This window comes from Pleurodeles waltl, chromosome 8 (assembly GCF_031143425.1).
Source record: "Pleurodeles waltl isolate 20211129_DDA chromosome 8, aPleWal1.hap1.20221129, whole genome shotgun sequence".
Lineage (NCBI taxonomy): Eukaryota > Metazoa > Chordata > Amphibia > Caudata > Salamandridae > Pleurodeles > Pleurodeles waltl.
In genome coordinates, this window is record NC_090447.1 from 1483302088 (window position 1) to 1483320885 (window position 18798).

The window sequence follows — 18798 nt, forward strand, 5'->3', positions numbered from 1 at the left end:
TTATGGCCTGTAGACACTAATAAGTGTCATCAACGTTTTGTCACCTCTTCAGGGGGGTTCAGGACTAGTAGGGCAGACCCTCGTTACATTTCACCAGAACATGCTGATATTATAACTACATACAGCGTGGGAAAGCTTTGTCAGCAATGGTTGAAGTCGTCCACGCTGGATGCAGTTAAATCACATCTCACGTTACTGTCTAATGATACTGACTTACAAGATTTTTTGTCAGGACCTAAGGTACCACAGAAGAAACAATTTTTATACGAAGTATATAATGAGATTTGGAAGCTTTCACAGCAGGAGGCAGGGGCCCGGCTGAGGCAAATTGATCAGGAAAACCTGATGCAGGCTTTGTCTGTTGTAGATAATGGCATGCATACCCTTTCTGACCGTGTTTACACAATTGACAGCATCGTTTCCTCTGCTATAGACATTATTAAATCAGATATCTCTTCTTTATATCATGGGCAGAGTCAGACGCGGTCCATCATGCAGCTGGGTTGGACTCTTCAGACCTTGAAGGCAGGTCGCGTTCCGTGGCAGCACATTCGTGCCAGAGAGATCTTTGTCTCCTTTAATTTAACTCGTCAACAACAGCTGATGGCTAAAAAGGAAGCGACGTATGTCACGTTGAATATTGAAAAACTGGAAAAACTGCCTTTCACGGTTGCTGAGATTCCGTCAGCTGAGTGGTTGATTCATGGGGTAATTAATCTTCCTATCTCCACTCTGCAATTTACTTCTTGTTTGAAGCACATTCCGGTGGGTAGATATGAACGGTTGGGAGACAGTTACATACATGAGGTGTGGGAGCTTCCCTTTTTATACAGATGAATTAATGGTTTGAGGGAGGTTTTTCTTAGCGGTAGTGAATGCGAAACTTCTGTCAGCCATTCCATGGTTTGTAAACAGCTGTCCTTGCACGGAGCGTGTAACGCTTCGATTGCTAACTTAGCTTGTTATCTGAGGGGAGTTCCAGTCCCGGTTATTAAAAACACTTTCCAGGTGCTTTCTAACAGCAGTTACATTGTTCTTAACAGCGAACGCTGCTGTGGCATGCGTGCCGGAATAGTTTACGTTGTCGTTGTCACCAAGGCCGTTACGTGCTGCGGGAATGTGTGGTTTCCCCCCACTCAAATTAGGGAGGTAGCGGACATCTGGCCTCATATTGCTACTTCCAAGGTTAATTTCGACAAGTTGAGTAGACTGAAGGCTTTATTGTTTCAAAAGCATGTGGCCCTTACATCTGCTAGCGAGACCTACGCACTACAAGTGGCAAGGTCATCAGCGGAAATACAGTCCCTTTTGAATACTAACTTTCCGAGTCACTTTGGTGAACTTGTGGGTCGTATATTTAATGCGTCCAGCACTGCTGGAATTGCACATTTTTTCAAAGCCGTTGGTGTTGGTTTTGCTCACACCTTCTCTTCCATATTTGGTTTGATACCTTCGGCTATACACTCTATTTTCTGAAGCATTTTTGGGGGTTTCCCGATTACTTTGGCTTTGTTGGCTGGAGTCTTGCTATTGTTGCTATTTTTTCGCAATGGCTGTCCTGCCACGATGAGATCCTGAGTTGCTGCTCCCGTCAGTGCAGCTGTGTCGTGAACGCATGATGCAGCATTTTGGAGCGACACTCCTGGGACATTTGGAGTGTGACTGGTCTCTGTCATTCCGACCAGTTTTGGATTGTGTGCAACCTGTGTTTCGGTGCCTTTGGTGCTCGTTTGAACATGCACTTGCTTTCTGTCTCTCACTGCAGCACCCTCCGATGGTCGAAACTGATCTGTTGATGTTCCCGATTAGGGTTCATTCCCAGACTTGTGCACTACGGTTGCGTTTGCTTCGTGAGGCAGTTTTTGAGATTCCCTTCCTGGAGGAAGATGGTAGTGTCTCATTCATAGGCCCTGCACGGGGTGCCGCCCTGAATGGTTTTGGGGCTTTGGAACACACCTGCTCCATGGTACTTTGTGGCGTGGATCTTCTGATATTGACATATATCGAGGTGGAGGAGCTCCTACGTTCTATTGCTTCTGTCTGACAATTGGATTTTTTTTTTCTCCTACAAAATTGACACTATATTGAATTTGGCTTTATCGTCACGTTTCCTAAATTTATGACTTTGTTGTCTTCTGACCTTGTCGAAATATATATAGTTTTATGTATTGTTTATATTTAGGGCATACTTTTATATTATTGGAACCACTTGCTACAGACAAGGGGAGGGTGTAGTGTGGTTAGTTTTACACATCCTTTGCGCATTAGCTTCAGGCTTTAGGCCTTTGTGCACTTTGCCCTGGATGTATTTTATTCATTTGCTTGCAGCTTAGAGCCTCTGTGCACTTTGCTCTAAATGCTTTTTATTAGGCTTCGTACTGTTATTTTTCAAATAGCCAGTTCTACGGGCTTGTTTTTTTTTTTCATATCACACTGTTTAGCCTACTTTAGCACTGGAGTTCTCCATAACACATTTCTGTTCACTCTGTGCTTCAGTCAAGGATACAGTCTGGTACATTGCCGATAGACGTGGTAGGAGTTTAGTCTTTGGCATTCCTGCGTAGGGACATTTTGTGATCACGCTGACATGTTAGTTATAAAATCACTTCCTTGTCCCAATACATGCAAGAGGGAGATTCCGACCAGGGAACCACAACTAGACGCTGACTGCCTTGTTGCAGATGCTGATCCAAGATCACAGGCCTTTGCTCAGGTATGAGGGCTGATGTCTCCCCAGGGATTCAGAAAGGCAAGTTAGAAGCTTAACATGCTGTGCTCGAAATAGACCAGGCAGAGGGAGAGTAGAACCTATTAGACACCATGATAGCTTTGTTCTTATGTTTTACTCTCCTGGTGACTATTTCAATCCTACTGTGTTGTATGGTTCTGGTTATTGCGGCTCACGCCTTATTATCTAAAATACAGTCGTTTTATTAAAACATTATATAAAACTTATACTGCCTTTGTCATTTGTATATGAGATCATACTGTAAATGAGAGAGTTGGTTTGGATCTGAGTGACCACAACTTCCCTGAGAAGTTCCAAAGATGTCATGCGCTCGGCTGCCCAATCATCTCTTCCCCTTGGGAGAAATGAGGCACTGCTAGTTAGCCGGAGCAAAAACCGGATTTAGGGTGACAGAGTTCCTTACATGTGGGTCCGACTCAGTCCCCCACACCGTGATCGATCCTGCTGCCTAGAAATCCAGTAGTCTCATTTAGGATAATGAGAGCCCACGCAACAGTTTATCTGGGACACCTGGTAGGTGGAGAACAGATTGCACCACTTCAGGGGAAAATCCAAACTATTATAGATTGGGTTCCCCCTACAACTCAGACTCAGGTGAGAGCCTTTTTAGGCCTCACTGGGTACTACAGGAGGTTCATAAAGAACTATGGCTCCATTGCAGTCCCTCTTAATGACCTCTCATCTAAGAAAATGCCTAAAAAGGTATTATGGACAGCAAACTGTCAGAAAGCTTTTGAGGAGCTGAAGCAGGCCATGTGCTCTGCACCTGTCCTGAAAAGCCCGTTACTCCAAAAAATTAATTATCCAAACTGATGCATCTGAATTAGGGGTAGGGCCAGTCTTATCACAACTTAATTCTGAGGGCCAGGATCAACCTGTTGCTTTTATCAGCAGGAGGTTGACCCCTAGAGAAAAGCGTTGGTCTGCCATAGAGAGGGAGGCCTTTGCTGTGGTCTGGGCACTGAAGAAGTTGAGGCCATACCGGTTTGGCACTCACTTCATTGTTCAGACAGACCACAAACCTCTAGTTTGGCTAAAACAAATGAAAGGTGAAAACCCTAAATTGTTGAGGTGGTCCATATCCCTACAGGGAATGGACTATACAGTGGAACATAGACCTGGGAGTACCCACTCCAATGCAGATGGACTCTCCAGATATTTCCACTTAGAAAATGAAGACTCATCAGGTCATGGCTAGTCTTATTGTCCTTCGTTTGGGGGGGGGGGGGGTTGTGTAGGAAAGTACCATCTTGCCTGGCATGTTACCCCCATATTTCACTGTATATATGTTGTTTTAGTTGTATGTGTCATTCTGGCATTGGGGAGACAATTCCATGATCCCCCCCGAGTCTCTAGCACAGACCCGGGTACTGCCAAACTACCTTTCCCGGGGTTTCACTGCAGATGCTGCCAACCCCTCAGACAGGTTTCTGCCCTCCTGGGGTCCAGCCAGGCTTGGCCCAGGAAGGCAGAACAAAGGACTTCCTCAAGAGAGAGGGTGTTACACCCTCTCCCTTTGGAATAAGGTGTCAGGGCTGGGGAGGAGTAGCCTCCCCCAGCCTCTAGAAATGCTTTGATGGGCACAGATGGTGCCCATCTCTGCATAAGCCAGTCTACACCGGTTCAGGGATCCCCCAGCCCTGCTCTGGCACGAAACTGGACAAAGGAAAGGGGAGTGACCACTCCCCTGACCTGCACCTTCCCTGGGAGGTGCCCAGAGCTCCTCCAGTGTGCTCCAGACCTCTGCCACCTTGGAAACAGAAGTGCTGCTGGCACACTGGACTGCTCTGAGTGGCCAGGGCCAGCAGGTGAAGTCAGAGACTCCTTCTGATAGGCTCTTACCTGTGTTGCTAGCCTATCCTCCTTCCTAAGTAGCCAAACCTCCTTTTCTGGCTATTTAGGGTCTCTGCTTTGGGGAATTCTTTAGATAACGAATGCAAGAGCTCATCAGAGTTCCTCTGCATCTCTCTCTTCACCTTCTGCCAAGGAATCGACTGCTGACCGCGCTGGAAGCCTGCAAAACTGCAACAAAGTAGCGAAGACGACTACTGCGACCTTGTAACGCTGATCCTGCCGCCTTCTTGACTGTTTTCCTGGTGGTGCATGCTGTGGGGGTAGTCTGCCTCCTCTCTGCACTAGAAGCTCCGAAGAAATCTCCCGTGGGTCGACGGAATCTTCCCCCTGCAACCGCAGGCACCAAAGAACTGCATCACCGGTCCTCTGGGTCTCCTCTCAGCACGACGAGCGAGGTCCCTTGAACTCAGCAACTCTGTCCAAGTGACTCCCACAGTCCAGTGACTCTTCAGTCCAAATTTGGTGGAGGTAAGTCCTTGCCTCCCGACGCTAGACTGCATTGCTGGGAACCGCGTGATTTGCAGCTGCTACGGCTCCTGTGCACTCTTCCAGGATTTCCTTTGTGCACAGCCAAGCCTGGGTCCCCGGCACTCTAACCTGCAGTGCACGACCTCCTGAGTGGTCCTCCGGCGTCGTGGGACCTTCCTTTGTGACTTCGGGTGAGCTCCGGTTCACTCCACTTTGTAGTGCCTGTTCCGGCACTTCTGCGGGTGCTGCTTGCTTCTGAGTGGGCTCTTTGTCTTGCTGGACGCCCCCTCTGTCTCCTCACACAATTGGCGACATCCTGGTCCCTCCTGGGCCACAGCAGCATCCAAAACCCCTAACCGCGACCCTTGCAGCTAGCAAGGCTTGTTTGCGGTCTTTCTGCACGAAAACACCTCTGCAAGCTTCTTTGCGACGTGGGACATCCATCCACCAAAGGGGGAAGTTTCTAGCCCTTGTCGGTCTTGCAGAATCCACAGCTTCTACCATCCGGTGGCAGCTTCTTTGCACCCACAGCTGGCATTTCCTGGGCATCTGCCCACTCCCGACTTGATTGTGACTTTTGGACTTGGTCCCCTTGTTCCACAGGTACTCTCGTCTGGAAATACATCATTGTTGCATTGCTGGTGTTGGTCTTTCTTGCAGAATTCCCCTATCACGACTCCTGTGCTCTCTGGGGAACTTAGGTGCACTTTGCACCCACTTTTCAGGGTCTTGGGGTGGGCTATTTTTCTAACCCTCACTGTTTTCTTACAGTCCCAGCGACCCTCTACAAGGTCACATAGGTTTGGGGTCCATTTGTGGTTCACATTCCACTTCTAGAGTATATGGTTTGTGTTGCCCCTATCCCTATGTGCCCCCATTGCATTCTATTGTGACTATACATTGTTTGCACTGTTTTCTATTGCTATTACTGCATATTTTGGTATTGTGTACATATATCTTGTGTATATTTGCTATCCTCATACTGAGGGTACTCACTGAGATACTTTTGGCATATTGTCATAAAAATAAAGTACCTTTATTTTTATTATATCTGTGTATTGTGTTTTCTTATGATATTGTGCATATGACACTAGTGGTACTGTAGGAGCTTCACTCGTCTCCTAGTTCAGCCTAAGCTGCTCTGCTAAGCTACCTTTTCCATCAGCCTAAGCTGCTAGACACCCCTCTACACTACACTAATAAGGGATACCTGGTGCAAGGTGTAAGTACCCCTTGGTGCCCACTACAAGCCAGGCCAGCCTCCTAAAGGGTGTCAGACCATCAATGCCAGTTTCTTCCTGTTGCATGTCCTCAGAGTAGAGTACCTAGTTCCTCTTAACACACTCACCATCCACAAAAGCCATTCAGAAGATTATGAGCTGACAATCAGTTCCTTTACATAAAGAATGTGACTTTGATTCTAAAGATGAAGAACCCATCACTAATCAAATAAATTTTACTGAAAAAATCCTCTTTTGAAGTAAGCGATGGTTGTTGTCGTTTGATGTAGCTGAGGTACTAACGTCTGCACTTCATTTTTATTTTTTTCAAAAATTACTGGAAATGAATGCGACACAAAACTTTGATACCTGCCCACCAGACTTGATTTCATCTTGCCAGCTGAATGATGAATATTATGCCCATGAGCTCTGAAAATGTCTCCTTGTACGCACAATCATATCAGCCTTTTTCCCGTTCAAAGTTCTGCATCCTGTAAATGTAATAACAGGCAGACTGCAGCTGCTTGCATTATTAGATATAAATGGCAGTGGAGCTATTTGTTTGCTCCATTGTTACACTGCTTCAAAATGTACACAAAGTGGGCTGTGGCTCCACCCAGTGGCGTATCTGTTTCTTACCTTGTACCTGTCTGATGTATCCTTCCACTCACTGCCTATGGAATGCACGAATTGCAATGCATGGGGGACTACTTAGCAAAGTACACTGAAGCGTCACATAACTTATTCTCATAGATCCATTGTATTAAGAAAACTATTGTGTTCGATGCAGGAGGCCTTTTTTAGTCAGATCTCAAAATGCAAGCCAGACCTACTGGCACTGCCAACACGAATTATGTTTTTGCACTGACACCTGCCTCTGTACGTTTTACTTTCTCTGACTGCCTTCTGCATTACATGGCAGATCATAAAAAAAAGTTTAAAAACGCGAATGCAATATTCTCGAAGCTCTATATAAAATTATATTGGATTTTGTGCAATCATAATAGTACTAAGTCAGCAAAACATCATTTGCATAGTTAAAGGTGTATTACTGACAACAACAAAAAAGTTAGTCCTTATGGTTTGAAGTTTGGAATAAAAAAGTGGTTATTCCAGTGGATTAACTGGAAGTGAACCTCATTCCTTTTTAAAAAAACGTTATTTATTGTTTTAAGTAAAAAATATCAACTAGTTCACGGGTGAGCAGTGAACGTATATTTCAAAGCAATACAGATATAGATGAAACATCGAACATCACCACAGCACAGGTACATTTATCTCCTGGTCAAGGGGAAAAAAAACATGGACAGTAGTTAAGATAGTTCTGGCTATAGGATGAACAGGTGCACCCAGTAAGAACACTCAACATAAATGTGCATGATATTGTACAAATCAAACTCGACACTATATGTCGCGTTACACGGTCGGTGGTCGGTTGTGGCTAATAGCTCATGATCGCCCCACTCTTGGCCAGGGGTCGATGACTCCTGGTCCTCCTGGAGTGCTGGGTAGACAGTGAGCAGGCCCCATGTATCCTTAGCTTCTAATACCCCTCAAGCTAGCCCTGGGGTGACCAGACCACCACAATTTGCTCTGATAGTCCTGGTTTTTCACCAGCGGGTCGTCAGATTTCAGCAAATTTGGCTCGTGTCCCGGTTGTTAGACAGGGTCGACTGGAAACCAGTGACTTGCCAGTGAGAGGCAGGTCTAATGTGTTCCAAACCAGGGCTAGTTAGCAGATGCTATAAGAAAGTCATTGAATTAACAGGCATGATACTGGCTTTAAAAACTGCATTTTATGTATTTTCTTAGCACCTATTCTGCATTTCTATGCTGATGAGCGCTGCCATTCTGTGGCGCTCGGATAACCTAAAATTGTAGTCCTTCTTTTATTTTCCAGAAATGTTTTGTTTTTTAAAATCTGGTCCTCGTACCTCAAGCTGCTCCTGGCAGCAGAAGGCATCTCGAAGCCAGCACCCAATGGCAGGGGCGACAGCCTCGACGCGCTGCCACCCTCCGCTTGGCCAGTTGAAGCGCTATGGCAGCGTGGCGCCCAACCCCGGATGGGACATCCTTCGAACAGCCGAGCAGATGATCGGCGGTGACCACTGCAGTGAGAAGTAAATGATGGAGTCTATGGTGTCAAATACCAATGACCAGAATCTAGCAACAGCGAAACATCCCCGGGCCATGTGCAGAAAGCCAGCATCTCGGGTACCACAACGCACAAGTGAGGGCTACTAACTAGCCCCGTTCTATGTAAGGAGAATGATGTGTGGTACATTTGGTATAGAACCCTGAAGGTGTACCACTCACAGATGATAGTTTGGGACAATGCCCCCATCTTGGGACACCGCTATCACCACTGATCCAGGGAAGGGAGGGGACCCAGGCCGGGCACCGATGTGGACAATGCCCCTGGGACGCACATAGGTGCTTTGCCTTGCAAGGTAAAATATAGTCATGAGATGAGCTTACGGGGCAATCAACTCCTTAAGAGCATGCAACTTCAGGGGCAGCTGAGAAGGTGCGGTGTGGGTCCCTGCATGCCACCAGCACGCAGGAGCAGAGGAAAATGTCTAAAGGGGAGAAACTGGACTTCTCTTGTCTGGTGCACAGAGGCAAGAAACGGACTCTAAAGGAAGGGAGGTGCAGGCAGGAATGTTGCAGACACGCCCTACTATCTCTGGTGAGGGCCACCACAGGAGTGTGCCTACTCACAATAGCTTCAGCTTAGCCCGTTGACAGAGACTGCTCCAAGCCCAGGTAGTGCAGTCCACTGAACTGATTTCCGTCGTACAGGAGCGCAGTATCCAGAGGGCAAGGTGCGGCCCTACCCGCCTCGATAGGAGCGTGAGGCTGGAATGGTGTAGGATGATGCCAGTAATCTATAGAGTGGTAAAACCTGCTAGAGAGCTCGCATACAGCAACTGAATCCACAAATAAACTGAGTTCTAAAACCAAACTTCCCCAGCAGCATGAATAGATGATTCCACTACAGGGAATCCAAGTTTTTAGTAGTATCAAGAAAGAGTGCCACAGCTCGCAGCGTGGGATTCAATGAGTGGAACAGCACAGATAATATCTGAATCTTATGGTAGTAGAATGGCCAGAGACAAACCCTGACGTAGCAGGTCTGATATTCCACTGGCAATCAGCCCAGCAAGAATTTTGTTATCAATATTTATCATAGAAAGCGGGCGATATGAATCGCACCTGTCAGGAGGCTGATCAGGCTTCTAAACAGTGACGATCAAGGCCTCATGGAGTGAAGGGGAGGCAGCCAAAGGTACGAGCCTCCCCAATCACAGTGAGTAAATGAGGGTCTAAGTTCTGAGAGCATTCCTTATAGAATAGTGCAGTTAGGCCACCTGGTCCAGGAGCTCTGTCACCCGGCATACTTTGGATGACCTGCATAAAGTCTTCTACAGAGAAAGGAACATCAAGGTACTGTCTGTGGGAGTCATCCGACCATGAAAGCTGGATAGAATCTAGAACGACTCATCAAATCAAGATCTGCATTCGTCTTGAATTAATACAGGTTAGTATATAACTTCCAGAAAATGTAAGTGATGGAGTTAGTTTCAATGTGAGCCACACCCTGGTCATCAGTCCGTTCAGTGGTATACTCACCATCCCAGTGTTTGGGAAGCATATAAGCAAGTGTCCTCCCCACTCTGTCCTCCTCACCACATCACCTAGCAACCGCCTCTCTAGAGAGGAAATTAGTGTCTCTGATGGCTTCTTCATTGCAGTTTGCGTTACATGAATATATATATATATATATATATATATACACATATAGATATATATATATATATATATATAGCAATGCACAGATTGTAATTAAGTGTCTCCATTTCTACTGACTTTTTTTCAGATAAAGACAAAAAAACATTTATTTTCTTGTCTATATTTATTTTCAACATATGGCTAGAAACTGAAATTAGGTTTTTTAGTTAAATGAGTCAAAATGCTGTCAGTCATGACTGCCAGCCCAATAGCAGTGCAGACTGACAGGTAGGGAGGCTAAAAAGAAATTCATTCTATTAAAGAGGCTTAAACAACAGTAGATATACACAAGGTTGATAGTAACATCTGCATGTTTTTATAAAGGTGTATTCAAGCACAAGTGTACATTTATCAATTAAATAAATGTGGAAACACACTAGTTTCAGCTTAGTTTTTACAAAAAATCCAAAAATAAATATGGATAAAGATAGAAAAAATTATGGAAAAATGCAGACAGAAATGTCAAAAATTAAATACCATAAAACAGGGAGCGCTAATTGTAATACAGTATGCGTGTGGGGAGATAAATCCTAGAGTGGGTTATAACATTTCCCCCCCAGGCCTCAAAAATGCAAATATATAGCATATTACAGTTTTTGCACCTGCATTGTTTATACCCTGCTGTTTTCCTTTGCATTAGTCATGAACACACTTATTTAGCCCTCACTAGAGTACATGGGGTTTCATTTGTGCAGTAACAAAATGCCAATAACTTAGCCTTGTAAGTAGGTCCTCAGATGTTTTCTTTTGTAAAGTGACTGTAGAATGGATTCTGAGGCACTAAACATTGCTTTCCCACGTTAGTTAAGCTGTTCCGTAGTAATAACCTGGCGTATGAACTGTGCATTGTAGTAATAAATCTCTGGATCTGCGCTTATTATTACACTTGCTCCAATTAACGTATTATTTGGCCACATTTATTTTCACTGGTGTGCCAAAAAGATACAGAATAAAATACTTATGTCTACTCATTCATTCATGGTGAAGACTTTGTTGCCTGTGACGCTTCAAAGAGGTGAGCAGATAATGTCACAGAGTCAATTCACACATCTGCACCAACAGCTACATACGTGTGCAGCAGGCAGTGGTAACTTACCAGTTAAACTGTCTGGAAGCCGGCTAAAGAGATGCTCTATGAACATTTCACAAGTACCAGTCTGGAGACTGAGGGCCTTATTACGACCTTGAAGGAGGGGTTTACTCCATCACAAATGTGACGGAAACCCCGTCCACCGTATTACAATCTCCATAGAATATAATGGGATCATATTACGGCAGACGGAATATCACCACATTAGTGTTGGAGGAAACCCCTCCGTCAAGGTCGTACTAAGGCCCTCAGTGTGGGTGAAGCCAGAAAAAGGAGGGAGTATGGGATGGAGGGATAGTGAAAAGACCAACGGATTAGGAAGAAAAGGAGGTAGAAACGGCCTGCATAATATGTGTATATACACACACACACACACACGCGCACACACACACACACACACACACACGCACACCCTTTGACTCTCAAGCTCACCTTAATCCAGTGGTCCACATTGTCGTAGTCCACAGCTGGCTGTGAATAGCAAAAACAAGCAGAAGATCAAGTTAATCTCTATACTGACAACATGCAAGAAGAAACAGAGTTCACCCACTGAATAGCTTAGCGGAGCAAAGGAATCTGAGATTTAATATGCGCCACATCCAGGATGCGAAGCATGCCCTGTGGCGATTGACATATGGTATGGACTGGATTTTTGTTTAACATCCATAAGTAACTGCTGTAAAATATGTGCGCTCCCCCCTCTTTATTTCAATTAAGATGGATTCCTTACTACCAGTGCTTGAAATAGAAAGCATAAAGTGCAGGTACTCTGTGCCAGAGTACCTGCTTGTTTCTGAGAAGTGCTGGTACTCTCCAATTAAAATAATTACGTTTTTCTTGAGATGTGCCGGTACTCTCCCTCTCAAAATAAAAAAAAGTGCCGGTACTCAGTACCGGACAGTACTGGCCCATTTAAAGCACTGCTTACTACCCTCCAATACCAGTCAACTAACCTCTTTTGGAAATCTTGTGCAGCTAATGCCTTTAAAACACACTTCTAGCTGGTCCAATGCATTTTACTCACAGATATGAGTAGCAATCTTGTGTTGTAGAATCAGGCTTTCAGACCTTCTATTCACTTCAGAGGGGATCTTAGGTGGAGTGCTTATAGCGGCTACAGATTCATGTGGATTCATACTCACTCATATTCATGAACGATTCTATTTGTCAGTTCAGTGGTTTTCAACAGTTATAGTTATGAACACACACACGATAACTGAGTGTTCACCATGTTGTCCTGCTAATAAATGCTTTTGTGTTCCTGTGCTGTTCGCAAATAGGTGTTTTGTGAATGGCGGATGCTGTGAGTTATGGCACATATCTTGGTAGATAATGACAATTAAACATTTCAGTGATTTATGCGATTGAGCTAGGATCATTAATAGGGGTTGCATGCAGGGCCTGGCCTGTGGGCAGGCCCTTCCAGGATGGAGGAAACACTAGTCAAACAGCAGATTAAAAACCTGGAGAACAGGAGGCTGAAGTTCTCTATGTTGGCTAATGAGTAAATGTAGGCGCTCAGTACATTTAATTATTGGCTCAGATTTTAATACTAAACCGTCAACGGAATTACCCAGGCAGGCTTGAGATTTGGGTACCATACAAATCGTATTATTTTCAGCCCTAGATTTGGTTATGAATAATCTGGTAGCCCCAGGATCAATCACACCATTTGCTTTAAAAGTCATGCTTGAAGAGGCTGTCAAATGTAACAGATGTTAATAAAAGCATATTTGCCTAGGTGTAGGAAGTTGGCTCTGTATGCACTATTTCAAAGTAAGGAATAGTATGCACAGAGTCCAAGGGTTCCCCTTAGAGGTAAGATAGTGGCAAAAAGAGATAATACTAATGCTCTATTTTGTGGTAGTGTGGTCGAGCAGTAGGCTTATCAAAGGAGTAGTGTTAAGCATTTGTTGTACATACACACAGGCAATAAATGAGGAACACACACTCAGAAACAATTCCAGGCCAATAGGTTTTGTTATAGAAAAATATATTTTCTTAGTTTATTTTAAGAACCACAGGTTCAAATTCTACATGTAATATCTCATTTGAAAGGTATTGCAGGTACGTACTCTAGGAACTTTGAATAATTACAATAGCATATATACTTTTTACATAAAACACATTTAGCTGTTTTAAAAGTGGACACAGTGCAATTTTCACAGTTCCTGGGGGAGGTAAAGTAATGTTAGTTCTTGCAGGTAAGTAAACCACCTACAGGGTTCAAATTGGGGTCCAAGGTAGCCCACCGTTGGGGGTTCAGAGCAACCCCAAAGTTACCACACCAGCAGCTCAGGGCCGGTCAGGTGCAGAGTTCAAAGTGGTGCCCAAAACGCATAGGCTTCAATGGAGAGAAGGGGGTGCCCCGGTTCCAGTCTGCCAGCAGGTAAGTACCCGCGTCTTCGGAGGGCAGACCAGGGGGGTTTTGTAGGGCACCGGGGGGGACACAAGTCCACACAGAAAGTACACCCTCAGCAGCGCGGGGGCGGCCGGGTGCAGTGTGCAAACAAGCGTCGGGTTTCCAATGGGTTTCAATGAGAGACCACGGGGTCTCTTCAGCGGTGCAGGCAGGCAAGGGGGGGGCTCCTCGGGGTAGCCACCACCTGGGCAAGGGAGAGGGCCTCCTGCACTGGAGTTCCGATCCTTCAGGTCCTGGGGGCTGCGGGTGCAGGGTCTTTTCCAGGCGTCGGGATTTCAGAGTCAGGCAGTCGCGGTCAGGGGGAGCCTCGGGATTCCCTCTGCAGGCGTCGCTGTGGGGGCTCAAGGGGGACAACTTTGGTTACTCACGGTCTCGGAGTCGCCGGAGGGTCCTCCCTGAGGTGCTGGTTCTCCACCAGTCGAGTCGGGGTCGCCGTGTGCAGTGTTGTAAGTCTCACGCTTCTTGCGGGGATTGCAGGGGTCTTTAAATCTGCTCCTCTGGATACAAATTTGCAGTCTTTGTTGAACAGAGCCGCTGTTCTCTGGAGTTTCTTGGTCTCTTGGAAGCAGGGCAGTCCTCTGAGGATTCAGAGGTCGCTGGTCCCAGGGAAAGCGTCGCTGGAGCAGGTTTCTTCTGAAGGAGGGAGACAGGCCGGTAGGACTGGGGCCAAAGCAGTTGGTGTCTTCTTCTTCTCTGCAGGGTTTTTCAGCTCAGCAGTCCTCTTCTTCTGTAAGTTGCAGGAATCTGAGTTCCTTGGTTCTGGGGAGCCCTTAAATACTAAATTTAAGGGCGTGTTTAGGTCTGGGGGGTTAGTAGCCAATGGCTACTAGCCCTGAGGGTGGGTACACCCTCTTTGTGCCTCCTCCCAAGGGGAGGGGGTCACATTCCTATCCCTATTGGGGGAACCCTCCATCTGCAAGATGGAGGATTTCTAAAAGTTAGAGTCACTTCAGCTCAGGACACCTTAGGGGCTGTCCTGACTGGCCAGTGACTCCTCCTTGTTTTTCTCATTAATTCCTCTGGCCTTACCGCCAAAAGTGGGGCAGTGGCCGGAGGGGGCGGGCAACTCCACTAGCTGGAGTGCCCTGTGGTGCTGTAACAAAGGGGGTGAGCCTTTGAGGCTCACCACCAGGTGTTACAGCTCCTGCCTGGGGGAGGTGTTAGCATCTCCACCCAGTGCAGGCTTTGTTACTGGCCACAGAGTGACAAAGGCACTCTCCCCATGTGGCCAGCAACATGTCTCGAGTGTGGCAGGCTGCTAAAACCAGTCAGCCTACACGGGTAGTTGGTTAAGGTTTCAGGGGGCACCTCTAAGGTGCCATCTGGGGTGTATTTCACAATAAAATGTACACTGGCATCAGTGTGCATTTATTGTGCTGAGAAGTTTGATACCAAACTTCCCAATTTTCAGTGTAGCCATTATGGTGCTGTGGAGTTCGTGTTTGACAGACTCCCAGACCATATACTCTTATATCTACCCTGCACTTACAATGTCTAAGGTTTTGCTTAGACACTGTAGGGGCACAGTGCTCATGCACTGGTATAGTGCACCCTGCCTTAGGGCTGTAAGGCCTGCTAGAGGGGTGACTTATCTATACTGCATTGGCAGTGTGAGGTTGGCATGGCACCCTGAGGGGAGTGCCATGTCGACTTACTCGTTTTGTCCTCACCAGCACACACAAGCTGGCAAGCAGTGTGTCTGTGCTGAGTGAGGGGTCCCCAGGGTGGCATAAGATATGCTGCAGCCCTTAGAGACCTTCCCTGGCATCAGGGCCCTTGGTCCCAGGGGTACCAGTTACAAGGGACTTACCTGGATGCCAGGGTGTGCCAATTGTGAAAACAAAAGTACAGGTTAGGGAAAGAACACTGGTGCTGGGGCCTGGTTAGCAGGCCTCAGCACACTTTCAAATCAAAACATAGCATCAGCAAAGGCAAAATGTCAGGGGGTAACCATGCCAAGGAGGCATTTCCTTACACTAGGACTTAGACATTAACTCCTTCTTGACTTCAGAGATATGAGCCAGAGACACCCACACTCTCCCCCCACTTAAGGGGTGAGGGGTCGTTTTCCTGTTCCTTCAGGACACTAACAGATACACACCAGGAGAGGTTTCCATCAAGGAATTACTGATTTAATGTCTCACATTTCAATTAAGGGTCAGTGTAACAAAACGTGTTTATTTCATCAAAATTCAATTACAAATAAGATCTCACATGCCAATGCATGTGTGTCCATTGCTCAGTTTGGAAGTTGAAAGGGCAGGCTATCCAGAGCATCAATGGACAACTGTAAAGGACAACACACTCCGATCTGAGGAAGAGCTAGCGACCAGAGTGTTCAAAAGTAACAAAAGAAAACCCATCTAGGGCTTCAAAGGAAGTTTGAAATATGAAAAAAAAAACATAAGGTTAAGGGGATATCTGATAGGAGTATAAGCTACAACTCCCAGGCAAAGGAACCAGGAGTCAACGAGCTACAGAGCTGATATCAAAGTTGGTAATGCAAAAGGTGAAACAGATCAGGGCGAGACTGCACCCCTAAAAGCAATCTCTTTGAGATCTACTTGATTCAGATTTGGAGGCTGACCCAGCATTTTATTTTTCCGAAGCAAATGAAATAAGTACTGTTGTTAATACCAAGACCAATCAGTTTTCAATTAAGGTAAGAAAAAAATATTTTTGCTAATATCAAACAATTCAATCGGAGTGGAAGGCTAGGACTCAAAATGGGATCTGCAACTAGATCAAATATAGAACAGTAGTATTTTAGATTACTTGTCATAAAACTGGAAGACAAGATTCTTCATAATTTTAAGTAGAGCAAGTATTCGCCATCAATCCAGCGTCAGTCATGTAGCGGTTCAAAGTCAAAATATTCTTTTCACCAGTCTTCAAGGAGACAAAATGGCCAGCCTCCAAATTTCAAGGGACGTCATCCTTCAAGTCCTACAAGAAAAAGTAGCAGAACACAGGTACTAATAGTCAGCATTCCTGACTATACCAAGGTGAAGAATTTTCCATCAAGGACTGGAGGGCAGATTTGTCAAATCATTTCACAGTGGGAAGAAATAACATCAGATCTTTGGGTATCTTTGGGTTCCTCACATGCTCAGCAAGGGGTAGGGGATAGAATTTTTGGCTGATCCAATTCCTACGGGGATCATTCCTACTCCGTTGTCTTGAGATCCATTCAAAATTAAGGCTTTGTTGAAAGGAGTGTTAGCTCTTCAGCTGAAATAAATAAATTTCCCCAGTCCCCAATGAGGAGATGGGGAAGGTAGCATAGTCTACTATCTTTTTAGTCCAGAAGACATAGGGGGTTATTCTAACTTTGGAGGAGGTGTTAATCCGTCCCAAAAGTGACGGAAAAGTGACGGATTTACCACCAGCCGTATTACGAGTCCATTATATCCTATGGAACTCGTAATACGGCTGGTGGTATATCCGTCACTTTACCGTCACTTTTGGGACGGATTAACACTCCTCCAAAGTTAGAATAACCCCCATAATCTGGTAAATGACTTAAGAACCGTAGCACTTTCATCCAGAATATCAAATTCAAGATGGAACCCTTGCAGAGGGTTATTCCTCTAATTCCTGCCAATCTTTTCCTCGTAACCCTGTACCTCAGGGATGCATATCTCCATGTTTAGATTGCCAAGTCTCATCACAAGTTCTTGAAGTTTGCAATAGAAAATCAACAGTGGCAATTCAAAGTTCTCCACTTTGGTCTGAAGTTGCCCGCAAGAGTGTTCATGAAAAACGATGGCGCCAGCTGTGGCACATCATCTTTTTGGGGGTCCCAATATTCCCTTACTTGGACAGTTGATTGCTCCAGGTTGCAACTATGACTCAAATCCGTCTGTTCTGGGAACAGACAAAAGCAACCATCTCACGTTAAGGGTCTCCTGATCAAGATTCTAAAGTGCCAACTTTCTCCATCAAAGAACCTGTTTTTTATAGTGTATATAGGAGCTCCAGTTCAGATGGCTCTGAGAAAAGCGATTCTGCCAGAGCAAAGAATCCCTTGTCTTCAATCAACACTGCTGGAGCTCTTGTCAAGTTATGGTTGGAAGAACAGGGCCACATGGCAGCATATGTTCACACGGTTCAGTGGGCATGGCTTCATCTACCTCCTCTTCTATGGCATTTCAACAGTCAGTGATCATCAACAAGAGTCTCCCTGAACAAAATAGTTCCTCTACCTCAGAGTTAAAAGACAGTCTTCTTTGGTCATTGGATACCTACAATCTTTCCAGGGAAATGAGAATGCACCTAGAACCCCCCACTACCCCTGAGAATGGATGCTGGTTGTTTTGTTTGGACAGCGAACCTACAGGACTGGACCGGTCATTTCTAATGGTCATTCCTGGAAGGTCACAAATCGTTGAATTTGGGAGATTTGTGGTAATCTTTCAAGCAGTCAAGCATTTCCAACACATAGACAGGCAGAACAATGTATTGGTAAATGTGCTCAATACTGTTTTAGTATCTAACATAAATCACAAAGGGAGCACTCGTTCAAAGCGTCTCAATATGATAGTGTCTCAGTGAGGTTCTTGTGTGAAGAAAAACGTGGTGAATCTGACAGCAGTCCACATCAAGGGAATCAACAACCAGAACAGGAAATTACAATCTTAACAAAGGTCCCACATTATCCAGAATGGCATTCTAAAGAATTAGCAAACGTTTCAGGAAATCATACATGCCTGTTTGCAACAAAGATTTCCATTGAGTCAGACTGTTCTCTCCACGTTCCAGAAAGAGAAAGGAGAACTGAATGTGGTGATCCTGTAACAGCCACGGAGATCTTGATTCCCTCTGAAGAATTCCCTGTTTTTTCTTCTGCCCTTGGCACTTCCAAAGTTTCCTTCACCTCTCAAACCCTCTGCTCTGACCTTCTGACTCCAACTTACACTGTTGGTTTCGCAATGAAGAAGTCCAAACTTTGAGCAACATGTCTATCCTCTTCCTCTATGGAGGTCGTTTAGAACCTTTCAAGGCCTTATTTGTTAAATTATTACTCGAAACACAGGAAGTTCTTGGACATGTGGTGTTCTTCTCGTAGGCTAATTTTCTTCTGCACTGCACTTTTTCTTAGATGGTTTTGACCTGAACCTTTATATTCGAACTCCAAGTTCTCAATCATTTTCTATAAAATCTTTCAGTGACTTTTCTGATGCATTAAAAAAAATGTGGGTGT

At 45.3% G+C, this 18798-nt stretch overlaps 1 protein-coding gene across 1 annotated transcript in view; it reads right to left on the reverse strand.

Moving 5' to 3' along the window:
* CCDC191 (coiled-coil domain containing 191) overlaps positions 1–18798 on the reverse strand; it is a 105438-nt gene that overhangs the window by 85189 nt on the left and 1451 nt on the right. Inside the window, exon 2 of the mRNA XM_069202682.1 lies at positions 11606–11644. Within this exon, the coding sequence (XP_069058783.1) occupies positions 11606–11644 (39 nt within the window). The remainder of the gene's footprint in view (positions 1–11605; positions 11645–18798) is intronic.